Source organism: Lissotriton helveticus, chromosome 1_1 (genome assembly GCF_964261635.1).
Source record: "Lissotriton helveticus chromosome 1_1, aLisHel1.1, whole genome shotgun sequence".
NCBI classification, from domain to species: domain Eukaryota; kingdom Metazoa; phylum Chordata; class Amphibia; order Caudata; family Salamandridae; genus Lissotriton; species Lissotriton helveticus.
Genome location: NC_136057.1, coordinates 916674907 through 916702175, shown reverse-complemented (window position 1 = coordinate 916702175; position 27269 = coordinate 916674907). Strand labels below are relative to the sequence as shown.

Here is a 27269-nt window from a genome sequence, read left to right as displayed (position 1 = left end):
GTGTAAGCGTATGGGTTAAAGTTTAAACCTTTGCTCAGAAGAGAGATAGAGGTAGGAGATAAAGGTTTGGAGGATAAATTAATCACTTGAACATCCCCTCCCTCATTCCCAACTATTTCGGGTTGTTCCCAGACCTGAGTTTCCTCCTGTATTCGTCTACGTTTCCCCCTTCTGCCCCTATGGGTTTTGGATTTTGTATACGATTGCCTTTCCTGATCCGTTGTATCTCGCATAAAAAAGGTGTACTTTCGCTATCAGTTCTATTTGAGTCATCTTCGCTGTCTCATCTGGTGCCCTCCCAGCGCAACCTGTTCATAGGTGCGGTACTGGACACTACTGTGTGTCGTGCATTCCCTCCTCCTCAAAGGATTCGCGACATACAGGAAAGGTAGTTCCAGTCCTGATGGTCCTTCGTCTGCTCGGTCTAATGGCTTCATGCATTTTGTTGGTCAACCATGCACGCTGGCATATGAGGGCTCTCCAGTAGTGCCTCCGCAGGCTGTGGTTTCAACACCAAGGGGATCTCAGGGAGTCAGTGAGGATCTCCAGAGAGGCTGCAGCGGATGTATCTTGGTGGGGCGTGGAAGGCAATCTGTCACAAGGGAAGCCTTTCCATCTGTCTTCATCGGTGGCCACGGTGATAACGGATGCATTCACTCTAGGGTGGGGTGCTCATCTGGGGGATCTGGAGGTCAAGGGTCTTTGGTCTCCAGAGGAAAGGTTGCTTCACATCAACCTTCTAGAATTGCGGGCGATACGTTTGGCGCTCAAGGCCTTCCTCCCTTCCCTTCGCGGTCGGTCAGTGCAAGTCCTGACGGACAACACGACCGCGATGTGGTACATCAACAAGCAGGGAGGAGTAGGGTCGCAGTGACTTTGCAGAGAGGCTCTGCGGCTCTGGTTTCGGGTTCAGGACCATCAGATTTGTCTGATGGCAAATCATCTGGCCGGGGTTCTGAACGTGCGAGCAAGACAGTCTGAGTCGTCAGTTCTCGGCCGACCACGAGTGGAGGCTCCATCCAGAGGTTGTTTTCGACATCTTTCGGATGTGGGGAACTCCTCGGGTGGACCTGTTTGCCACTCGCGAGAATGCTCACTGCCCGTCGTCCTGCAGTCTCCAGTATCCGATGCAAGGAGCCTTGGGGGACGCGTTTCAGTTGAGTTGGGGAAATTAACTCCTTTACCCGTTTCCTCCCATACCCTTGATTCCTCGGGTTCTGAGGAAGATTCGCCAGGACCGGGCCCAAGTCATATTGGTCGCCCTGGGTTGGCCAAGAAGGGTGTGGTACACAGATCTTCTCCTCTCCTCTCACCCGCCGCTCCGTCTCCCTCTCAGGGCAGACCTCCTCTCTCAGATGGAGGGGCAGGTTCTACACCCCCACCTCCAGATATTACACCTTCATGCCTGGAGATTGAACGGGGCAACCTGAATTCCTTTTCTCTCCCGCCTGACGTGGTGGATGTCCTCTTGTCTGCCAGGCGTGACTCCACTAAGTCCATCTATTCATATAGGTGGTCAAAATTTGTCACTTGGTGTGGGGAGAAATCTATTGACCCTTTGGGAGCCCATTTGTCTGATGTTCTCCAGTTTGCCCTTTCTCTGGCGCAGCAAGGACTTGCTGTTGCCACAGTTAAGGGCTATCTTTCAGCACTGTCGGCATTTCTCTGCTTGCCTGGCAAGCCATCTCTTTTTAAATCTCATGTGGTTTTAAGGTTTTTGAAGGACCTCACAAATAAGTTCCCACCTACTCCTTTTATTGTGCCTCAGTGGGACTCCTTTTGAGCCTCTTCACAAATGTCCTATGAGGCTTTTGACTCTTAAGACAGTCTTCCTCGTTGCAATAACCTCAGCAAGGAGGGTAAGTGAGCTGCAAGCTCTTAGTTCCAAGCCCCCGTTCTTGACCATTCATGCTGATCGAATGGTTCTTAGGACCAGGGCTGCTTTTCTGCCTAAGGTGGTGACTCCTTTCCACCTTGGTCAATCCATTACCCTCCCTACCTTTTATCCTCCCCCACACCCTTCCAAGGAGGAGGAGAGGTTACACTGTCTGGACCCCAAAAGGGCGGTGTCCTTTTACCTGGACAGATCTAAAGACTGTCGGTTGGATGACCAGCTCTTTGTTGGGTTTGCTGGCTGCAAGAGAGGAAGAGCGGTCCATAAAAGAACTTTGTCAAGATGGATCGTCCTCTGTATTAAGATCTGCTACTCTTTGGCCGGTAAGGAACCACCAGAGGGTATAAGGGCTCATTCTACAAGAGCTAAATCTTCAACCTCGGCATTGGCTAGAGGTGTTCCTGTAGAGGACATTTGTAGGGTGGCAACTTGGTCTTCCCTCCACACTTTCGCGAAGCATTATTGCTTGGATTCCGAAGTGAGGAAGGACGGCCACTTTGCGCGCTCTGTCCTACAGGATTTCCTGGTTTAGAAGAGTGGGCACCCTCCTCCGGGAGTGGGGACTGCTGTGGGACTCTATTCACAAGTTGAGGAATCCACACGGCAGATGTATCTATCAGAAGAACAAGTTACTTACCTTCGGTAACGCTTTTTCTGGTAGATACAGTATCTGCCTGTGCATTCCTCACTGACCCACCCGCCTCCCCGTTGTCCGCTCTTCTATACCGGAGAATCTGTGTTGTATATATTTTAAGGACAAGGAAAATGTATTATTTCACATGTTTTCATATATTTACTTTACACTGTGTGTTTTACCTTGACTATTGTGTACTGTGTATACTATGTATATATCTACTGTCATTGGTCCGTCCGTGTGCCTTGAAGGCACGGAAAAAAGGGCTGAACTGATGTCATCACGCCGGCGTGGGCCTATTATGGGCGTCGGTGATGTCGGCTGAACTGATGTCATCACGCCGGCGTGGGCCTATTATGGGCGTCGGTGACGTCAGCGGAGTCGCGAGCGATGCCGTGCCTCTATGACGTCCAAGTCCACGTCGGCGTGAAGCTATGAAAAGAATTTCCGAATGTTGCTGACGCAAGGGGGATATTCACAAGGTGAGGAATCCACAGGCAGATACTGTATCTACCAGAAAAAGCGTTACCGAAGGTAAGTAACTTGTTCTTCTGGGACACCAAAGCTGCTGTGCTCATAAGGAAGTGTGAGGACCTCCCAACGAATACAAGGTCGAAGGCCAGCCCATATGAGCTGGATGAGCATCCCACACTGAGAAGCAAAACAACTACTAGCGAGGGCGATAGAAATATTTAGAAATAAATTAAGAAAACTCAGTAACACAACTATTTTGATGAAGGCTGTGCACCCAGCCATGCCCATTTGGAATTTGATCCATAGCTTCATCTGTGTCTTGGGCTTGTCCATGGCAGGACCATAATTACAGCAAATTAGCTCTGAAATAGCTCTATAAATATGAATGCCTAACTACTTGGCAGAGTCTGTGTACCACTGTAGGGGGAAATTCGAAGTCACAAGCCATAGTGGTATCTATAAGTGGGAATTATTCAGATTTAACCCAATTAATGTATAATCCGAAGAATTCACTAAACCAGTGTACCTCTAGGACCAGTGGAGGCGGGTGGTCATGCACGAACAGCAATATGTCGTCTGTGTAAAGTGAGGCTAATCGTGCCCCACGTGGGAATCTGATGCCCCTCTGAATATGCTGTTCCTGCAAATGACAGACCCAAAGGTCCATTGAAATTATAAATAAAAGGGGAGAGAACAGATAGCCCGATTGAGGCCCTCACGTAAGGGAAAGGGCTCAGAGAGCATACCATAAGCTGCAGATGGGGTAAAGGATCCAGGTATAATAAACAAATTGGATTACTGAAGCTGTTTGGTAATGCCCAATTTTGTTAAAGTTGTTTGAAGGAAGGGAAGGACCGATCAAGAGAATCAAATGCCTTTTCGGCATCTAGTTGAGAGACTGCAGCTGAAATGATCAACTTTACTTGAAGGTCTCCTCCGCTTCAGACATCCAGCTCTTCAATTACTACCTGCACACCACCCATACCTAGATGTTCAGCCCCTCCCTGAAGCGCAACCCTACCAAGACAAAATTTGTGTTCTTTGCCAAGAATAACAAGATACAGTGCAAACATGACTGATTAACATGCACTTTGATGGCTTTGTGCCAAAAAACAGACTGCCTGGTACCAGCACTCACTAATAAAAGATAGTGAACGGTTTCTTCAACAAAGTGACTACATAGCTGTCATTCAAGCCCTGGTATTCTCACATTTGGATGGTGGGAACACATCTGCATTATGGCCTTTCGGACTCCAATGAAGCACCCCTTGAACGCATTTACACACTGTAGCACTTCTCTGACGAGGCTGAAAAAAATATTATCACATCACCCCGTTTCTGTTGGAACTCTATTGGCTCCCCTCACTAACCTGCACTTCTTTAAAAACAGTTGCCTCGTTTACAAAGCCTTCACAACAAGCACCTGGTGGTTCTTGGACATGTACAGCAAGGACCCTCCATCAGACTGCAGACCCAGAAGTGTAAAATAAAGTTTGCACTATAGAAATACCCGATACATGCATATAGATATGTCTGTGGGCTCTGAAAGTCATCTTTTTGCCAATGCAGAGAACACACCGTGTCAATTGAATGCTAAAAGGTGATTGATATTAATTCCCTTTGTATTGGACCATAGACCTCCACAGTTTCCCACTGTTGCCTCTTCTTTCTCAAGTTCTAAAGAAAATCAGGACAAACCAAACCCAAGTCATTTTGAAACCCTAGATTGGGCCACAAGGGTGTGGTGCCCACATGTCATGAGTCTGAGCCTTTATCCTCCGATTCGGCTACTCGTTCAGGGGGACCTCTGTCTGCAAAACAGGATGGGGTCCTACAGTCTTCGCCTTCAAGCGTGGAGATTGACCGGTGGCAATTTAGCAGTTTGTTTTAGCTGTCTGAAGTGGTCGATGTGATCCACGCTCCTCAACTAAATCTATTTAGTGCACTGGGTAAAGTTTGTGGTCTTGTAAAAAAGACTTTCGCATTGATCCCTTACAGGCCAAGTTATGAGATCTATTTGTTTTGCTGCTAGCCCAACTCTTAAAAGTTACAAGCCAGCCCTTTCTGCCTTTTGTGTTTGCCAGGCCAGCCTTCCTTCTTCAAATTTCCTGTTGTGGTGCGTTATTGGAGACTATTGCGATACGCTGGTGTGCACCAATGGGACTGTAATCTCGTCCTGCAGTTTTCTCATTTACTTGGTCTATGAACCTATGCACTGCTGTTCTTCCTCTTGACTTCAAGGCAGTTTTTAGGTTTCGCCTGCCCAGTTCTTTTGCTGTGCTTGTGAAGTCTATTGTTTTTGATCTAAATCTTGAAAAGGGGCTTGCATCCTGCCCCTCACTTTCCTGGCTTTTCATTGGTTACTGTGCTTGCCACTTACTTTTCCTCAATTTCTATTGGCTGCAGCATATTTTCCTGCATTTACCAATGCTTGTTCCTCGTCTGCTTCTCTTATCAGTTTCCTGTACCTGAAATACTGTCAACTTCGACTTTGGTGGAACTATTTTTCCTTAAAGAGATTTGCCCAGGGTCACAGGATGTTGGGGCCGCCAAGACTCAAACCGGGATCCCCAGCCCTCAAGTATGCAGCTCTGGCCGCTGTGCCACATCCTCTCTACTCCTGTGATACTTTTCAGAGAGCGCTTTCCTTCCTCGCTTCGTCACGGATGGTGATTGATTAAAAACATTTATTATTCTTCACATGGGCGAACCCAAGACCTGCTCTGCTACACTGCAGCCTTTTTTATCACCCGGCACCACCCTCCTTTTCTCATCTCCCTTATCCCAGCAAGAACCGGGTGATAAGAAAACAAGTTACTTACCTGTAACTTTGATTCCCCAGTATTGGTAACTTTCATAGATTCCCATGCTTTGTATCATTTCCCGTCAGCTTGGGAGCCTCTGTAAATAGAAATTACCATAGCAGTATGTACAAAAGAGAAAATGAGGCCTAGGCCTCATCTCATTTTGTAGCATATCCACCTCTTTATGTAAAAGAGACCAAAAACTTGCAACAACCAATCAGATTAGCCTCACCCCCTAGAAACCTCCTGAGAGAGCCTCAGATTTTCTTAGCCGTTGTGTAACAATAACCACCTCTGCTGAAGGCTGAGCTTTCCCAGGGGAGGAGGGTGGGCGCATGGGAATCTATGAAGGTTACCAATACTGGGGAACTAAAGTTACAGGTAAGTAACTTGTTTTCTTGCCCCAGTATTGGAACTTTCATAGATGCCCATGCTTTGTATCAGAGTAGCTAGCAGTAAGCCATAAGTGCACATTTTGTTACATGAGTATTAACATACCTCAGCATACTCCTTTTCATATGAAATAATATACCTTGTAATAATATATCGGAAAAAATATCTGAAATGTGTAATCACAGGAAGGAGGGAAAGAAGGAAAAGCTCACCTCTCATTGGAAAAGATTCCTCAGGACTGCTTGTCCGACTGCCGCCTCACTCCTTATGGAAGAGTCCAAGCAGTAATTCTATGTGAACGTATATGCACTGCTCCATGTAGCCGCCCTACAAATGTCTTTGATAGGAGCCCCAGCGAAGAGAGCAGCAGAAGATGAAACTGATCTTGTGGAGTGAGCTCGCACATGTCTTTCTAGCGGATTCCCTGCCTCTTGGTGACAATAATGAATTGTACTTGAAATCCAACGTGAGATTCCTTGTTTTGAAAGTGGAAATCCTTTTCGAGGAGCACTAAAAGCCACAAAAAGCTGTGAAGATTTTCTAAAATCCTTTGTGCGTTCAAGATAAAATTTGAGACACCCCTGGACATCCAAGGAATGTAGAGACCGTTCTGCTGGAGATGTAGGTCGGGGGAAAAAAGATTATAGTACCACTGGTTTGTTCAAATGGAAATCCGAAGGGACTTTCGGAATAAATTTCGGATTTGCCCTTAAAACCAGTGTCCTTTTTGAACTGTAGAAAGGGTTCCAAATTGGAGAGCGCTTGCAGCTCCCCCACTATCCTAGCTGAAGTCGGGGCTAAAAGGAGGCAACTTCCAAGACAAATTTTAAATCCCTCTGTGGATTGGCTCGATTGGAGGTCTCATGAGGTGAGCCAGAACCAGATTGAGATTCAAAGCTAGAGTTGGAGGCCGAACTAGCGGGAAGACCCTGAAAAGACCCTTCAGGAACTGTTTGATAATTCTAGCAGACCAGAGAGAAGGACCAGAGGCTGTCCTTCTGAATGTTGAAATAGCCGCCAGATGTACGTTGATGGAAGAAAGTGAAAGACCTGACATGGCCAGGGACAAAATATCAGGCAATATCTGATGAGGAGACGAAGAGAACGGATGAAGGTTTTCACGGTGACACCATAGGCAGAAACGCTTCCATTTAGCACAATAGGTCTTATTTGTACTTGGAGCGCGAGCTTGAGCTAAAATTTCCCTACAGTCCTGAGGGATATTTAAGCTGTGGAATTCTCTGTGCTCAGGAGCCAAGCCTTCAATTGGAGAGAGCTCGGATCTGGATGTACCACTTGTCCCTGGGACATTGTTAATAGAGACGGAATGGGACATAGGTGAAACAGCTGATCCTGAGAAAGCAGGAGAAGCTTCTTGAACCAGAATTGGCGAGGCCACGCTGGTGCAATTAAAATCATTCTGCATGGTTCCGTCTTTAGTTTCCTGAGAAGCCTCGGGATCAGGGGAATTGGAGGAAAGGCATAAACAAATGCGCCTGACCAGGACATCGAAAGAGCATTCCCCATTGACCCGCGATGTTGATCCCTGCTTGCATAGAATGAAAAATTTCCTAGCTAACGTACAGGAAAGTTTCAATTCTATTAAGGAGGCGGAGGCGAGGATTAGGCTGTTCTTTCTCGTTTATTTCCACTCCAGCAGCCATAAAAGGTATCAACATTAGTAACAAAACCACATTTCCCATGAGCAACAGGGAAAATTGGAAACAGAAAAAGTCTCGCACATTGACCAATCCCAGGCCGTGGCTCCTCATAACATCCCCTTCTGGTACTCTATCTTCCTCTTTCTTCCTGCGACACTGCCACAAGAATAAATCCATCAGTCCTGCTTGCCTGCTTCCGCACCTACGGCACAAGAAGACCGGGTAAGGCATCCAGCAATGAACCATGCACTTCATGGGCAATAACACTGCAACATTGAACGACATAATTGCATTCTAGATCACCAACAATTGAAATGCGACATGAGAACCAACATGCAACGCATTCATGTAGGAAACTGCATTAAAGACTTTACTTACTGACCCAACGTAGAGTTCTGGGAGGGTTCGAAGAAGACAGGGTGGGCTAATCCTCGCCTCCGCCTCCTTAATAGAATTGAAACTTTCCTGTACGTTAGCTAGGAAATTTTTCATTCTATGTCAGGAGCGGAGGCTTCTGATTAGGCTAGTTCAAAGCTTGTCGACTACCACAGAAGCCAGCGAGGGGACCGGTTTAAAGTAAAACCTCTTAAAAGTAGAGTCTGACGACCAGTCGGCCGCCTTCATAATGTCCTCTAAGCGAGCCCCCAGGGAAAACGCCTTAGATGCCATGGCCCCTCTGACCGAATGGGCTCCAAACCGAGAAGTATCTACGCCGGCCTCCTGCATAACCCAGCGCACCCAGCGCGCAATAGTAGGGGATGAAACCGCTCCATGTGGCTTAGTAAGAGCAATGAACAATTGTTTGACGCCCTGTGGGCGTATATCAACAGTAGCCACTTCATAGGCCTTTAAAGCCCGAACCACACATAGCTTTGGGGCATCTGGGAAAGCAGGATATGAAATCGAACGAGAGTCACACTTAGTACGTCTCGAAAGAAGGAAGGTCACCCCATCCGGGGACAAAATGCGACCCGAAAGGTCCAAGGCTCTGACATCCGAGACCCTACGACAGGAAATCAGACAAAGCAACATTGCTAGCTTGGCTGAAATTTGTTTCCTGGATAAGTATCTATTAGACGGCCAGCCCTGAAACAGGTGAAGAACCTTATTGACATCCCACAGAGTCGAGTAGCGAGGTTGCGGTGGGACCGCAAGTCTCACCCCCCGCAGCAACTTACAAACCAGGGGGTGTTCGCCTACGGGCTTCCCATCAACTGGGACTTGACCCGCCGAGATGGCCGAACGAAAGGTGTTAATAGACCTGTAAGCCAGGCCCTCCCTTGACAGGGAAGCTAAAAAGTTAAGGATGTGGACAACGTCCGCCCCCATAGGATCAATCTGGAGTCGCAGACACCAACCACTCCACCTAGCCCATGCGGACCGGTATCGTTTGTTGGTGCTGTCTGCCCAGGATTTGGCCAACAGCGCCGCAGCGTCCTCCGAAAGTCCCGGGACTTGCCAGCGTCTCCTGTAACCCGCCAGGCCATCAGGCACAAGCTGCCTGTGGACAGGAGGTGGTGAGGGTTCCCCTGAGGATTCCTGAGGAGATCTGGAACGCGGGGTAGAGGGATTGGAGAATCCCAAGAAAGTTCCATCAGAGCTGGAAACCAAACTTGCGACCTCCATATCGGGGTGATCACCACCAAATCCGCTCGTTGCCTCCGCACTTGGGTAGACAACCTCATGATCATCGCGAAGGGGGGAAACGCATAGCCGTTCTCCTTGCCCCAGTCCTGCAGGAAGGCATCGCTCGCCGCCGCTTCCGGGTCCGGGCGCCAACTGAAGTAGCGTTCCAGTTGAGCGTCCAGCCTCGAGGCAAAAAGGTCCACCGAGAACGGACCCCATCTGTCCCTGATCGCTTCGAACACATCCGGGCGAAGTCGCCACAGGCTCGTGTCCCTCCAGTGACGGGACCACCAATCCGCCACCAGATTGGCAGAGCCGGGGAGATGTTCCGCCGACAACGAAATCTCGTGGGCTAGGCAGTATTCCCAAAGGGAGCGGGCCAGGTCGGACAACGCCTTGGACCTGGTCCCTCCTAGATGATTGATGTAGCGCACGGCCGCCACATTGTCCATCTTTAAGAGGACACAACATTGAAGCTTCTCTTTCGTCCAGCACCGCACCGCGAAGGAGCCTGCCATTAGTTCCAGGCAGTTGATGTGCAGGCCTAGTTCTGCGGACGACCACGCGCCGCCTGTAGAGACAGCGCCGCAACGCGCTCCCCATCCAAGGCCACTTGCATCGGACTCGATTACCAAATCCGGTTGCGACCCGAAGATGGCTCGCCCGTTCCAGGCGTCCATATGATCGATCCACCACCGAAGCTCCGTTCTCGCTTCTTCCGTGAGTGGAATGACTTGTGAATAAGTCAAACCCCTGCGAAGGTGAAGGGCCTTGAGGCGCTGAAGGGCCCGGTAGTGGAGGGGCCCCGGAAAAATCGCCTGAATGGACGATGACAGGAGGCCGACCACTCTGGCCAGGTGGCGCAACTGGATCGTGGGACGCGCCAGGGTACGTCTCAGTTCGTGCCTGATCTTGGACAGTTTCCGAGAGGGAAGGGACAAGGTAGCTTCCACCGAGTTGATCATAAAGCCCAGAAACTGCATGTTCTGTGCCGGGGTTAGGTCCGATTTGACTGGATTGATAATGAACACCAAGGACTCCAATAGGGTCACTGTCCTCTGGAGGTGGGCCAGTAGCGCTCGTGAGCATTGGTGTAGAAGGAGCATATCGTCTAGGTAAATTATTAGACGGATGCCCTCCATGCGCAAGCGCTCCACCACAGGTTTTAGCACCTTGGTGAAGCACCACGGCGCGGACGAGAGTCCGAAAGGAAGGGAGACAAACTCGAAAACCTGGTGGCCCCACCGAAATTGCAGAAAGCGCCGGTGAGGGGCAAAAATGGGAATCGTGAGGTAGGCATCCTTCAGGTCCAAACGGACCATCCAGTCCCCCTCCTGGAGCAGGTCTCTCAAAAGATGGATGCCCTCCATCTTGAAATGGCGGTAGACTAGCCAGCCATTGAACTCCTTGAGGTTTATCACTGGGCGATAACCTCCGTCCTGCTTCTCTACAAGGAAAATGTTGCTCAGAAACCCCCCAGGGTGCCAGTGTGTCTGTATGATCCCCCCCTTGCAAAGAAGGTCCGCCACCTCCCCGTCTATGAGGGAAATCTGGTCTGGCGAAAAACTGATGGGTTTGGGAAGAACCAGCTGTTTGGGGAGCCCTGCATATTCGATGTGAAAACCTTTGACGGTCTGTAAGACCCAAGCGTCTGAGGTAATGGAAGACCATGCATGTAAAAAGTATTGGAGTCTGCCCCCCACTCTCAGACCCGACACACTCTGAAGTCTCACCTCTTGAGTAATTGTAGCCGCCGTCACCACGTCCTCTTCCACCACGGCGGCGGGGGTAACCTCTGGTCTGATAAAAGTTGCCGAACTTGTCGGGATCCTGATACTGGCCTCGATGGGACTCGCCCTGTCTATTGGGGCCTCTGGTGTAGGACCTGCCAGACGAGCGGCCCCTGCCTCGGCTGGCTGCTCCAAAAACACGGGGGGAGAAGATTCTCTTCACTGAAGACTGGGCCTTGTCGAGTGAGTTGAAGGTGTTAACGAATTTTCCCAATTCTTTGACAAATGGGTCGCCGAATAGGTTTCCCTCCGCCATAGGGCCTGCCTCGGAGGTTGCCAGTTCTCCCAATTTTGGGTCGATTTTGATCAGGACTGACCTCCTCCGCTCCGTAGATATGGCCACGTTCGCGTTCCCCAAGAAAATAACTGCTCTCTGCGCCCAGCCAGATAGAATTTCCGGGGAGATCAGCGAACCAGAGGTTTTGGCGTCCTCCGCCATGTCGAGGATTTTCGCCAGGGGACCTGCTGCATCCAAGAGTTTATCTTGGCAGGCTCTCCACGATCGGTCGATACCCTTCTTGGGATCCTTGACGAATTTTGTGAGAAACGTAGACATCTTAGGGTCGATGTCCGGTGTTATCGCAACCTTGCCCTCCAAGGATGGGCGCGGGCATTCAGCCCGGAGACAGCTACGCACTTCTTGGTCTATTGGCTTGCGCAGCCTGGCCGCCATGTAGGCCGCCACCTTGGGTGCGGGGACCCATTGAGACGAGCGTGGGTGGAGGAGCTCATCGGGGTTGAGCATATCAGAACTAAGATCCGGATGGGAGGGCTGAGTGGTCGGTGCAGCGGACCACGAATTATCGGGCTCTCCATCCCCGTCCGAGGTGTGCGGAGACTCGTCGGGGTCAGCTACATCCCAGTCACCCTGATCATCCCCTGCAGTAGCAGTCGGAATCGCCTTCGAGGTAGAAGGGGCGTCGGAGGTCTTAGCCTCCAGGAAGGCCTTCTTGAGGCGCGAGAAAGCGTCCGCGTCCACCCCGTGTCAACAGAGCGTTTTCGCTTGGGGTCCGGCACAGAGGGGGGAACTTGGGCCGGGGGTTGGGGTCCTGTCGCTCTAGGGCATCCGCCCCATGTCCAGAGGGTTGGCATTGGGCTTGAAGTTGCTCAATCCTTTTTTCTAAGGGCTCGACAACCCGCGTCACCGCCTTCCACAAGGAGGAATCCATGACCTTACAGAAATGGTCGTCCACCGGCAGGTAGATAACCTGCTCCTCCTCCTCCTCAGCATAGTACTCGTCGTACTCCATGTAGGTAGCACAGGGGTTGAGGTGGGCAAAGCCCGGATAGAAAGTTCTTCCCGCTGTCGCGGGGTCAAAACAAATGGAGTCGGGACCCACCAGCCTCTGTTATGAGGCGCACAAAACTGCCCGGGCCGGTCCCAAATCGAAGCAACACCTTACCCGCAGCGCGGGTGTACAGGCTCCGGGCAGGGCTCTGTAATACCTATTGCCGATAGCGCTGCCCACAGTACCCGCCGAACTTCCCTCACTACGCGCGAGACCGTTAGGACGCTTCGTCGACAGAAGGTACGAAGCGTACTCAACGACTCGCACGACGCGGGGGGTCAAGCTCCTCAGAGCGGCAGCACAGGCGCGCGGTCCCCTAGCGGCCGGAGGCCGCCCGCGCACAGAGCGGAAAAGAATGTCACCGCGAAAGGAGCGGCGAACGCTCCCGCGGCTCACTCACAGTCGCCCCACGTAACCCAACGCGGTAGACTGCGAACCATAGGCATAAAATTGAACAAATGTTCGAACAATCAGTAAAAACACAAGAAACAAAAGGCACTCATCTGTCTGCTGCTGGAGCAGCGAAGAAAGAGGGAGATAGAGTACCAGAAGGGGATGTTATGAGGAGCCACGGCCTGGGATTGGTCAATGTGCGAGACTTTTTCTGTTTCCAATTTTCCCTGTTGCTCATGGGAAATGTGGTTTTGTTACTAATGTTGATACCTTTTATGGCTGCTGGAGTGGAAATAAACGAGAAAGAACAGCCTAATCAGAAGCCTCCGCTCCTGACATAGAATCGGCATTGTCTGTTTTCTGGAGTAGCAAAAAGGTCTATGGTTGGAGTGCCCCAATGTGCGAAAACATCGTATCTTGATCCAATTCCCACAATTCCTGCAAGACAGTGCCTCAGCCTTCCATTGAGGCATCTGTGGTTAGAATCAGAGGGGATGAAGCCATCCTGAAAGAGAGACCTCTTGAGATTTTCTTTGATAGTCCACCAAACCGCTGCCTTCCTCATGAGAGGAGTGATCTTTATCTTGTCCTCAAAAGAACCTTCCCCGTGTCGCCATTGCAAGTCTAGTTGTTCTTGCAAGGGGTGCATACGCAGTCCGCAATGCGGACCTAATGGTATGCAAGATGAGATCGACCCTAGGAGAGATTTGTATAGACGAACTGACACTGATCGCCTCTTTTGCAATTGACTGGCAGAGAAGATTAGCTTTTTCTGTCTTTCCTCCGATGGGAAAGCTTTGCAGCTTCTTGTAACCAGAATGGAACCCAGAAACTTGACCGTCCTGGATAGAAGAATGGACCCTACAACCAGGTATTTATTTGGCTAGTCTAGCCCATCTTTTAACTAAAATGATGCTGTGTCTCTGCAAGTTTGAATAATGCACTTATAATGGGGAAACTTTTGTTATTGCCGGATTCTTAGTAGCATCACTTTTGAATTCATTTTTTTCTTTGTTTTGTTAGACCTTGGGTCCCGACTTTGAAGACTCATTTAACTCATCACTGCAGTGGATTTTAAATTCTAATGATGATACTGGCATAAAGTAAGTTACCATGTTATCACTCACAACTAAATGCAAATCTTTACTGTGTCTCAAAAGTATAATGCTCAGGTTGTCTTTCAGAGCGTATGTGGATCCTTTGTGATTCATTTTCACTTTTTTAGGCTATGGTGGCTTGAAATCACAGTCCAGTTTTATGTAGAAATCATTTAACTGCTGTGCATTATGGAGGCGGCCGATTGGGGACTCCCATTCTCCTCCCATTAAAAAAATATATATATCTGTTAGAAGTGCCCTTTTCCTGCGATTAAATGTGTGAAATCAACATTTAGATTATTTGGCTTACTTACCATGCATAGATTCACAATCTGGAAGTAAAAAACTTCTTGACGTGTAATGGTATCAGCATTTCTCACAATGAAGTTCTACTTCTGACCATCTGGCGGCATCTTTTTGCCCAATCAGGAATTTGAACATTCATAGTGGTCTGATGATATTGTGTCTGGCTTGTAATGAATGGTCTGTTTGGTGTATCGATTATTAATAGGCGTTGGTGGTCTCCACAGACGAGATGCCACAAAATCAAATGTTCCCTTGGAAACTCCACCCAATTATGCTCCTGACATTGTGGAAACTCTCCATACTCTGTGGCTCGTATCAGCCTATAAATCTCATGATACCAGGGGTGCTGGGGATCATGGAGAAATGTTTTTCCTAGCCATAGTGAAAGCGGCCATACCACGATTATACATGTTATTTTAAACACTTTTTTTTTATTTGACAAATTTCAGTGAGAAAGCACAATGAGCGCAGTACCAATGCATAACATATTACACAACAAGAAGGCATAAAAGTAATCGCACTAAATACCACCACTGAACTACTGACCACCCGACAGTAGGGCCGGAACCAATCCTCCCACCTGTACATTGATATTGCCCACCCCATACATTCCTGTAGCCTCAACATCCGCCCTTGGCCTCTCTGTGCATGGCTCTAGTTGTATCCCTCTATACTCAGCCCAGTCTTTCCAGATCTTAAAGTATTTCTGGGGCAGCTGCGTGACAAGTAGATTGGACGTTCCATTCACATGCACAGATGGATCCAGCAGTTCTCCTAGGTTGCCAATCCATTACGTCTGACAGATGGTTTTGCAAATTGTTCAAAAAGGTTATGCTCTTCTCTCCTCCCTATCTATAAGACTGGAATGCGGTTGGTGCCATCTACGGAGGTGGGTAGCAGAAACCTTTGGTCTTCAGTACCACATCAACTTAAAATTGGAGCCACAAGCCATTTGTTTGGTCCTGAAAGCCTTCCTGCAATCCATCAAGTGGCAGCTGGTGCACGTTCTTATGGGCAACACCACTGCCAAGTGGTACTGAGTAGGGTGGTGTGGGGTCCTGTGCCAGGAGGTTTTGCATCTTTGGGGATGGCAAGAGTGGCAGGACGTCTTCCTGGTTACCAGCAACTCGATGTAATCCCTGAATGCCCGAGCGGGCAAAGGGAACAGATGTTATCTGACGGACCACAATTGGCATATCCATACTGAGGTATCGTAGCATCTCCCGTCAGTGAGGAGAGCTCGGATTAGAAATTTTTGCCACAGTCAGCACGCAGTGTCCAGGATTGCCCTTTCCGGAGACAACTGGTCCAAAGTTAACTTAGTAACCTGGGAGAGTGTGGTGCCCTGCAGTCGTGCGCCTAAGCAACTGTTCTCCGATCAGGCTACCACTTTGCAAGGACCTCTTGTATCTGCAACAGTGCAGTTCCACCTGAATCTCCACAAGCCACACCTCCATGCGTGGAGATTCAGCGGGCAGCACTTGAATGATTTCGATTTACCTTCTGAAGTGATGGATATCTTCACTGAATGAAATCCCTTCTTATACTTGGCTCTGGGATAACGTTGGAATCTTTGTGGTGACTTGGACACTGATCACCTGCAGGCAAAGCTTTTGGATATCCTTTTATTTGTTTGTCCTTAGTCCAACAAGGCCTGTAGTGTAGTGGGAACTGTAAAAGGTTAGTTATCAGACGTTTTTAGCTTTTTAACATTTGCGTGATCAATCCTCCTTGTTTAAATCGCCTGTTGTGATTCATTTTATTAATAGTTTGGCACACATGTAACCTCTGTTTGTGATGCCACAGTGGTACCTTAACTTGGTCCTGAATTTCCTCATCTCCTGACCTTGAAGGCTGTATTCCTCATTGCACTGACATCAACTCATCAACTTAGTTAACTGCAGTCACTTCCGTGGCAACAAAAATACATAACTTTTTTTCATGAAAATGTGGTGCTAAAAACTTGGGTAAGTAATGACTCCTTTCCAATTTGGACTATCGATCACTCTACCAGCGTTCTTTGCTTAATCTCCAAAAGAGCTTTGAATTCTTACAATGATTGTACCAAAGACCATGGAGTAGATCAACTTTTTGTTGATTTTTCTGGTGTAAGGAAAGGCTGTGCATGCGATTACCTTATCGTAGTAGATAGTCCTCTTCATTAAGATCTGGTACGAACTGGCCAAGAAGCAGCCTGATGGCACATTCCACCAGGGCTAAGGACACTGCAACTGGGTTGGAGTGAGGTGTGCTTGTCCTTGATAATCTGTCAAGCTTCAACATGGGCATCGGTGCATATGTTCACAAAGCACTATTGCCTTGTCTTCCAAGTTCAGCAGGAAAGGCACTTGTTTGCTTGTATTTGCAAGGCTTTTTAGTCTGGATCCACTCCACAGACCTTCCACCAAGTGGTGCTGTTGGGTCTAATATGTGGTGAAGAATCTGTGGTTAGAGGTAGCCATCAGAAATACTTGGCTGCAATAATGTTGCTTCTGGTAGACTGCAGATTCCTCACGACCCTCCCGCCTCATTCTTCTGTTGAGTTACCCCTTGTTAACATCTAAAACTGTCCCAAGACTCCAAACAATGTTAAAGGCAATTGTTTATGCTCTGCTCCTGGGGAGCACAAAAAGAAGACAGGAAACGGAGGTCAACGTGCATGGGAGGCAACTGTGTGCAACCACCCAGCAGCATGCGGGAGCACTGCTACAAAAGTAGCCAGAATTTTGCAAGATTAGCCAATACTAGAAATATGTAGTTAAAGTATCCATCAGAGAGAGCTTTACCGAAGGTAAGTAGCATATTCATTTTGAAATCTCTTAACATATTTACAACAGGCTACTATCATGATTCTGATATCAAGAGTGACTCCAGTGTAAAAAAAAAAGGCCTGGTCAGCTTTAAAAGCATTTTCGGGTAATACCGCTCATCATAGACCTGTTAAGTGTTATCATAATTACCCTCCGTGTATCATCCAAAGAGTTTATTCTCTGTGGCAGTTTTCATTAAAAGGCTTTGGAAGTTGTTGGACTCTTAAAAGAACTGTCTTCTCTTTTAACTTTCATAATATAAGCCTATCGGACTGCTCTTTTTCTCCTTGTTCAGGTATCTTTGATAAGTTAGTTTATCGGCATTACAACAGAGATTTGGGAAAGTATTTGTTTATTAAACCATCTAAAATTCTGAAAACTGCCTTTGATATACATATATGTAGTGGGGAATTGTTTGACTTTCATTCAAGGCTCCTTTGCCGCAGAACCAGTACTACAAATAAGCATTTTGCATGTATAAATATATTTGTAATATTTTCAATGCTACCTAGTCTCTGAATGGTGCCAGAATTAACAGTACTGGACTCCTCCACATCTGTGTGCATTAGTAGAAGATCACTCTTCTTTCATGATTCTAGCCCAAACCTATTTCACCACTACTAAACTCAACCCATTTTTATTTGGATAGGTGTATTGGCAGTGTCCCTGATGAGAAAGTGAGAAATACAACAGCTATCAAATACCTGGAATCTACAAGGCCTCAGATGTCATTTGTGTGCAGATTTCGACGGGCATTCATTACTGTAACGCACAGACTGTCACCACTACTATTGGGTTAGTGTTTGTTTGCATTCTTGAGTGAGAATGATTATATGTTATTTCCTTTCGAATGTGATGTTTTGCACATAGGAATGTTTAGCCATGCTAAAAAACAAGCAAAATTGTCATTCAGCAAATTTGCATTTCATACTTAGAGGGTAAACAGAGGGAGTCTTACAGTCAGCCGTACACAAATATGACAGTGATGAATAAATCCTTTCATAGCATGCTATGTTTGGAGCACAAATGATTGAAGAGAAAGATGAATTGGAAAATCTGCACTTTCCAAACTAGAACAAAGGCCAAGCACTTGTCCCCTGGTCCCGTGCCTGAAGACAGCCACTTATGGCCACCATCTCTACAATACTTATTGCTCCTTTATGTGAGGCTAAAAAAACTTGCCGAAGAAGTTAAAATACCATAAACTCCTGTACTTTAAAATTGCTGATGACTGTCAATGTAATTCCTGGGAATTGAATGGGCTACTAGTAAAGTAATTTAAAATTGTGGGCCTCGCTGAAGAATCTGATCTAATGCTCAAGAGTAAAACTAGGGTTAAGCACAAACCTCCATCAAATGTTTGTCTCGATTGTTGACCTTTGTGTAGTTCTTTTGCTGGATAAGTTGCAAACATAGCTTCAGTCTTCCTTCTGCATTAATGTTGTGTTTCAGATTAGAAGATTGGGACTCTGACACCATGAAAGAACAATAGCGGAAATGGGCGTCGGGAATCCTAACACAGGGACAGTGTTAGCTCAGACAGAGTGGTTATATGGGAAAAGATACTGGAGCAGTACTGGTCATTGGAATCGATGGATGCCTAACTTATGAAATCCCTGAATAAATGGAGTCTATCATGGAGTATGAGAGCAGAAAGTAACTATCAGAAAAAAGAGCACAAAATATAATAAGCTTGTAGACCGAATTGAAACATTGGTGTACAAAACATGCAGGCACGTAGCTCAGGGGCTTGAAGGATGAGTGGACATGCTCATATGGCCAGTTTTGGATAAAGCTGTATAAGGAATGGATCAGCTAATGCAGCATCTGAAGTGCTAGGTCTTCTTAGCTGCATCTCATCCAGGAATATTCAGCCCTGAAACCATGACAAACATCTAAAATGTGACAGGTCTTAGGTTGTCAAAGTAGTTACCACTATATTCCACTTGGTTTGAACTCAGACGTCCATGCTAGTGTTCCTCTCCCTCGAGGTTTTTGCTGGTGGTTATCAGCCATACATTTGATGAGTTCAGTTACTGCTGTCTGCAGGAACATGTTAACTCATGTGTTATGAAGCTCTTTGGACCTCTCACCACTACTAGCTTCTGCAGGAGTCTGTTAGGCCATTTAGCTGTTAGCAAACATCACAAAGCTGCCAACTGCACCTCCTGATTTCTTAGGGGTTCACTGCTCAATGCAGTACTGAATTCTCTAAAAGACCAACATGCTGCATGGGTCAGAGGTCGTATTTACAGCAACCTTTTAAATGTTGGAAGTGAGGGAGCAACGTAAGTTGAACCACAAAAGGGTGTATTCTGGCAGCTGCAGTAAGTCTGGCCAATCTGCTTTTTTTACCAACTATTAAATAATTTTCTCTTTCTGTTTGGATTCTCAATTCCTAGAAATCGTGGGCAGGATGAGACCAGAAACTGTACATACAGCTTTAAAAATAGGTCAGCCAAGAGAAGATATGCACAGCATTATTCTTCATTATAAATCAGCCACCCACGACAAGTAGCATCAGAACTTGTCAACCCTAAATTTCAACTGTTCTCATATGAAAGTCTTTATTTTTTTCACCACGTTTTTATTCATTAGGGGTCATGTGACCCATGTTCCATTTAGTCTTATGTTGGCCCCCAAGATTTGATAGGGCATTTAATCTGTTGACCTGAACACTCACTTAGGGGGGGGGGGGGTGACTATTTACTGAATAGGTTGTTGTGTACTACATGCTGTGCAATTCACTGCCATGTAGTGTTGTGTTCAAAATACTGCAGGTTGTTTTGCATCTAAATATTTTTTTCAGCATCTAGTCTGCATGGAATCAGTCATGATGAAGCCTCCTTCAATCTGATACCGTCCCAGGATACAGACCCCACTTTAAGTAATTTTCTTCTGTTAATATGCTCAGGATTGATCTACTGATGCTCAGCACAGTTTCTGCAAAGTCAGACCAAAACTCGTCATTTCTTAATAAGCTCTTGACTGTGCTATGCAGCGAAATTTGGACATACTTGCTAACATTTTGAACCAAAAAGATGTTGCATGTTTTTGAGGTCTCAAAAAGGTAATTAACATAATGACATAATTGGTTGGAATTGACTTGCACCCTCTGACCTAGGCTCTAAAGGCAACTTTCACAACAAAGACTATACCTAAACCTAGATATCTCCAACAAATCCTAGTCCACTCACCTATTGTCACTATTTTACAAGCAGATGCAATTTGCTAGAAAATACAGTGACAGAGCTTAGTATGTTCTCTCTCGAACGTACCCAACGTGCAGAGAAAGGAAAGTGCGACTGGAAACGTTCCTGTAACATGAAGTTACTAGTAATGGTTTTCTCTGTTTCTGCCAATCCTCATGTCCCTACCACATCCTCTCTTACTAAGATCATCTACCTAACCAGAACACAGCATCCTCCTACTTTTGGGAAGAATGTGCAGACAGAATTGACATTGTGGTGCTGCACACAAAATAAGATGAGGAATGTAGGTTTGACCGATAACAATAAATTGTACTGAGATTGTGACTCAAAGGCCTAATAACATGACCGAAAATTGATTACTTCCATTTTATGTTTTCCATTACTACTGTTCAAAATATGTTTTTGAACTTTTCGGATTTCTGTAGATTAATTACGGACATCTCAGGGGCACCTTAACTTTACCATCAGCATATTGGCAAGGTTGATCGAGGGGCAAAACTTGCATCGAAAGAAATTGCATCTTAAATAATTAAAATTGTTAAGCAATGCATTTCACATTTTGGAAAAGGCTGCGGTTTGCTGAGGCATCCAATAAACAAGCATTTACAATGCAACGGTCTCGCTTTTGCAAAAAGTTAGAGCTATTGGCATTGTAAATGACAACATTTTAATTTATGTGTTGGCTTTGAAAACAGATAAATAAATGGCATTGTCGTTTACAATGCCAATAGCTTAATCTCTCGCAAATGCGAGACCTATTGCATAGGTCGCGTATTTAAGCGAGTTTGAGCTATTGATATTGCAAACAACAATGCGTTTTATTTATGTTTCAAAAACCAAAACAAATAAAAGGTTTCTCACACTGCTGTCCCTCATGCACTGCTGTCCCTCACGCACTGCTGTCTATCACACACCATGCTCTCCCACCCACCATGCTCTCCCTAGAAACACTCACACTGTTGTCTCTCTCACACTGCTGTCTCTCCCACACACAGCCACACACACACAGAGAGAGCCTCACACACACAGTGCCACACGCACACACACACACAGCCACACACACACACATACAAAGAGCCACACACACACAGCCACACACACACATACAGCGAGACACACACAGCCACACACACATACAGAGCCACATAACGCCGGAATGGCTGAGGTTGAATTCGAATACAGCTGCCTTGCTTCGGCTGCTGCTTTGCATCTCTCTGGCAAACACTGCGTTCCCATCTCATCATCGCTTAAATGAACTGCAACAATTTACCACGAACAGCACCACACGCAGCCCTTTGAATTCATCACTACACACGCACCTAGTAGCTGCACGTCGGATCCAGGCCCTTCATGCTTCCACCGTGTCTAAAGACACAAGTGCGGTTTGGCCCGGCTGGCAGTAAGCGAGTATCACTCAATAAGCTGGGATAGGAAACATAAGATGAGTTCAATGCGGATCACATGCATGACACACACACACACACTGCATTTAAATAGATCCATTTTTACATACTAATGGGTTGGTTTGTTTACATTCCATTCTCCAGTTGTGGCTTGCGTGCGACAGCAATGCAGGTGAAAAGCAAAATGCCCAAGGACAGCAGAGGTATTATGCGAAACAGGAAATAACAGCAGCTTTTAAAAACAAATTGGGAAAACTGAACAATCAGAGCTCTTGCTTTCATAAAAATACATCACCTGCAAGTGCCCTGACTCTAGCCGTGATCCTTGAAACATGTCTATCGGGTGCATTTTTTTTTAACACATTGAATAAAAGGCTAGCCACTGCATTTTGTCAGCAGTCAGTATTTTGCAAGATTCTTAGGAGGTCTGCAGTCCGAAAAGAGGTGCAGCTTGAGCATCTAACCCGCCCCTCCAAGATAGGAAGGTAAGATCGGAACAGTGAGGGCAGCACACGTCTGCTTTCAGGCTGACTCCATCGTCGTCGAGTCACAAACACTGGCATAGGGAGAAGTAACAACACACATGCAGGTGAAGGGGGGGGGGTCACAAGATGCTATGCGCAAGTATTTTAGGTGCCGGTATCGGGCACTAAACAATCCAGCAAAGAGCCTGTTAAGTTAACCAAATCGGCAAACCTCACTCGCTCAACACACCATCCTCGAATACAACACCTAGGGCTAGCAATACCACCCAATGTCACGTGACTGGAGCTTGCATGCGGAACCTCTTCGGACCCTGCACCATAGAAAACGTGCAGAAGCTCGCGCGTGACGCCTTTTAACAGCACCGCGTGATGGATTCAAGGGGCGCCCACGGATGGCGGAGGTGCCAGTAAAGGCACCGTGCGGCGCTCTTTCCTCTCGTGAATCTGAGCCCCTTCTCGCACACCCCACCTCCCCCCTCGCATATCTGACAAACTATTGACTTCCTGTTTTTGTTGCGAGTATAATCGTAGGGAGTAAAATTCTCCAAAATGGTTCTTATATAAACGTCTTTGTAGGTCATTTACACAAATTGAGATCTCAATTTTCTTGAGTTCTTGCATGACTAGATGAGCGAATCCCAGATTTTGCTTTGCATTCTGGGACTCGTAGTCTTGGTTTTAATTGTAGGGGAAACAGGACTACAAATCCAAGAATGCTAAAATAAAAATGAGCTATTTTAGCATTGTACTGGAAAACGTGAGACCTCCGATTGAAGCAGCATGGAATAATGCATTCCTTAGTTCCTGTTCCACATCCTCATAAGCCGACTGACTCACTCTACCAGTAAAGAGAGGACCGTGGCCCACCAGAGATGCCCGTAGCAGAGGAGGGTGAGGCGGCCGCTGGTGTGGCCCCTGAGGAGGCAGCCCCAGCTCTGCCAGGGCCCGCACCTCTGTGGCCAGTCTGATGCATCTTCTTATCTAGGTTCACAGAAGCATAACACAACCAGATGCCCCCTGGCTGACCAAAATAACCGCGATGGCACCCACAGAAACTGCCCCACAGGTGCCATTAGAAAAACAAGTAATGGAAAAGCTACAATCTCAGCTCCCCCACTTCTACACATTGCGTGATCCTGAGAGCACCTAAATGCCGATTTGTACATGTTATGTAAACAATGGGCGCTATTGTGCCGGAGAACTTCTTTATTCTCTAAAAAAAAAAGTAATACTTTCCACTATCAACATAACTGTATTCTATTTCGCTTATTTTGGAAAGTTCCCGATTTCTGCATCCCGAAGCTGGCAAGAGAGTAGGCGCTGTCTGTTGGAGTAGAGCGGGGTTCGAGGCATGTGGGCTGCTAAATTCATATCTTAGCATTAGATCGCCGCCTAGTGTTGGGCTCGGATGATTGCACATTGTTGTCCTGGAAGAGTCTTCGAAGTATCCTGAGATAGGTGGCTCCTCCCCTGGACTACAGTGCGCATGGGCATCGGCTCCATCCCCAGATTGTTTTTTTCCGCCATTGGGTTCGGATGTGGTCTCGACGTCTTACTGTCGGAACCAAGTAAATCTATCTTTTACCGGCCAAAAGGCCTCGATTTTCTTGCGTCGGTATTGTCTGCGCTCGGTCTCGAGTCTTCCGTCTCTTGGAGCCGGAATAAGCGGAGTTTTCTTCGCTTTCTAAACTTTGAGGCCTTCTCATCGCGACACGACTGCAAGCCTTTACGGACATGGAGCGGAGCCCGTTTAAATACTGCCCGCTCTGTGGGTCCAAGTACCCACACATCGATCTACACCCCGTGTGTAACAAGTGCCTTTCACCGGACCACGACGACGGCAAGTGCAAGGCCTGTGCACAGTTCCGCTCCAAGAAAACTCTCAAGCTTCGGCGCGCGGTGCGCTTGGAAGCTAGGCAAGCGGCCCCAGATCCGGAGAACATCTTCGGCGACCAGGAAGAAGAGGTCCAGGGTCACCATCTACAAATCTCCCCATCACAGACGGAGGTCGAGGCGGATCCGGGAGACGACGACGGAGTCGCGGGTCAGGTCCTCGAATACGTCGCAGAGGTAGGAGACGACGATGAAATTTATGGGGCCGCGGCGGATAGCTCAGCGGACGAGCTCTGCCCCGAAGGTTACGAGGATACCGACCGGGACACGGGATCGCCTGTCGGCCTTACCCAGGACCCGTTGCCGCAAGCCACAGCCCCGCCTTCGGGCCCGGCTACGGACTCACTTGCTGGGCACGCAGTTTCGAAACCGAAACTGAAACCATCGGGGTCGTCCACGCCTAAAATGGCCGACCCGAAATCGAAACTGAAACCAAAGGACTCGAGTGTCCCTAAGATGGCTGCCGTGCCTGTGAAGAAGTCGGTGCCCGTCACCCCGTCGGCTCCGTCGACCTCCGGTCCGCAGAAGCCGAGGAAGTCTGTCGATTCCGATGCTCCGAAATCGAAACCGACGCCCGAAGAAGGGGCCCCCAAGAAAGATGGTCGGCACGGATCAGCGGCTACGGCGCCGTCCAAGCCCGCCAAGGTCGGCTCCAAAGAGGCTACGCACAAGAAGTCTGCGCCCCGGCCTCAAGATTCGGAGGTGCCGAAGACGGTTTCCGCGCCCAAAACGCACAACACCCGAGAGGACGTCGGATCCGAGGGACAGCTCAAAGCATCCTTGTCGGCGACGAAACCCACTGGCAGTGTACCGTCCCCCATTGCGGAGTCACTGCAGAGAATCAGGGAGAAAGCCTTTGCTCCATCGGCTCCGATGCCATTACCGCAGCCGCAAAAGGACGCTCCGGCTAAGCCTTCTGGGAAACTCCTCTTTCTCTTGCCACCTAAGGAGGCGCCGAAAGCGTTTTCGACGAAATCGGCTCCGAAACAGGGTTCCTCGCTGCCTGACCCTCTTGCACGTCGTGTACTCGAATCGGAAGACGATTCAGAGCATTTCATCGATGCTGCCACCGGCAAGCTGACACTCTATAAACGGAAGATCACTTCTGAGCCGGTGGACCCCTACGTCATCCCAATGAAAAAGAAGAGGGTGCCCCTTGACGCCTCAGGCCTCACGGAACCGATTCAGCCTCCTCCAAGACGGAGCCCTACTCCCTCCCCAGAACACTCTGTGGGTGAGGAATATGATGAGGATGAGCAGTACAATTTCCCTATCGATGAACCTGATGTACAACCAGATTCATACGACGACACTGGTGACCAGAACACCCAAGGTGTGGGCCAAGACCCGCAGACCTTTAATGCACGTGCATCCCCGACTGAGGACTCAGCAGGATTTCATGCACTAATTGAAAGGGCGGCGGCCAATCATGATGTGGACATGCATGCCGACCCGGTTGAGGAAGACTTCCTTTTTGACACCTTTGCCATATCTGAAAGGACAGTAAAGACACTTCCTATGCTGAAAGGTGTTCTCAAACATGCTGGGGACATTTTTAAGGAGCCTACGAGGGCGAGAGTGGTCAACCCTCGCATTGAAAAGAAGTACAGGCCTGCACCTGCGGACCCCGTCTACATCCGGGGACAATTGCCACTGGACTCTCTTGTGGTTGCCAATGCCAGGAAACGTGCCAACTCCCAGACAACGGGTGAAGCTCCTCCCCCGGATAAGGAGTCCAAAGTGCTTGAGGCAGGAGGCAAAAGAGTGGCTGCACAGGCGGCAAACTTTTGGCGCATCGCAAATACACAGGCGCTCCTGGCGCGTTATGATAGGGCGCACTACGACACCCTAGAACAGGTTATACAACACCTGCCCCCACAGTTCCAAGAAGGCACCAAAATGCTTATTGAGGAGGGTAAGCTAATATCAAACGCAGCCATCAAGTGTGCACTTGACGCTGCGGACACAGCTGCTAGGGCTATCAACACTAGCGTTATGCTGAGAAGACAAGCCTGGCTCCGCATCTCAGGGTTTAAGCAGGATATTCAAACAACAATTCTGAATCAGCCAGTCAATCCTGATAGTCTGTTTGGTCCGGATGTTGACACCACCCTAGAGAAAATAAAGAAGGACACGGAAACTGCTAAGTCTATGGGGGCCCTGCAGTCCCAACAGTTTCGTGGCAGCAATTTTCGTCGCTCAGGTGCACGTGGAGTCACCAGAGGACAGATGGGTCAACAATCCCAGTTCTCCAAAGGTGGGGCGCAATCCTCGTTCACTAAACAGAACAAGGGAGGTTATAGGAATAACAGCAACAGAGGTCGCGGCAGAGGAAACAACAGCTCCCGCACCTCTACTCCAAGCAAACAGTGACTTTCTGTCACTGCCCCCCGACCACATAACACCTGTCGGGGGGAGACTGCAGCAGTTCCTGCCCGTCTGGAGAAACATCACCACAGACAGGTGGGTGCGACAACTAGTCCAGTATGGTTATTGCCTAGAGCTGAAATCCACTCCACCCAACATCCCACCGAGGCAAAGGCCTATGTCCGCAGAGCACTTGCACTTATTGCAGCAGGAAGTGGTGGCGATGCTGCAAAAAGGCGCAATCGAGCTCGTGCCGGTGGGGGAGGAAGGCACAGGGGTATATTCCCTGTACTTCCTTATTCCAAAGAAGGACGGTTCTCTCAGGCCCATTCTCGATCTACGTCCCCTCAACCTGTACATACTGTCAGAGCATTTCCATATGCTTACACTACAGCAGATTCTTCCCTTGCTAAACCAGGGAGACTTCTTAGCGACCTTAGATCTCAAGGATGCTTATTTCCACATTCCACTACACCCGTCACACAGGAAATACCTCAGGTTCACTATTCAAGGCAGGCACTACCAGTTCAAAGTCCTACCCTTCGGAGTCACTACGGCCCCGAGGGTGTTCACCAAGTGTCTAGCGACAGTGGCGGCGCACCTCAGGAGGCAGAATATCCATGTCTACCCCTACCTAGACGACTGGCTCGTACAAGCCAAGTCAGAGCAACAGTGCGCCGCAGACATGTCGACTACAATTCACCTTCTTCACGATCTGGGTTTCTCCCTAAATTACCC

At 48.0% G+C, this 27269-nt stretch overlaps 1 protein-coding gene across 2 annotated transcripts in view; it reads left to right on the top strand.

The window, feature by feature from the left end:
• Positions 1–27269, top strand: part of LEMD3 (LEM domain containing 3) — a 212046-nt gene that overhangs the window by 85513 nt on the left and 99264 nt on the right. For both annotated transcript variants that reach the window (XM_078676332.1, XM_078676325.1), the window contains exons 5-6: positions 13982–14061; positions 17821–17966. In XM_078676332.1, the coding sequence (XP_078532458.1) occupies positions 13982–14061; positions 17821–17966 (226 nt within the window). The remainder of the gene's footprint in view (positions 1–13981; positions 14062–17820; positions 17967–27269) is intronic.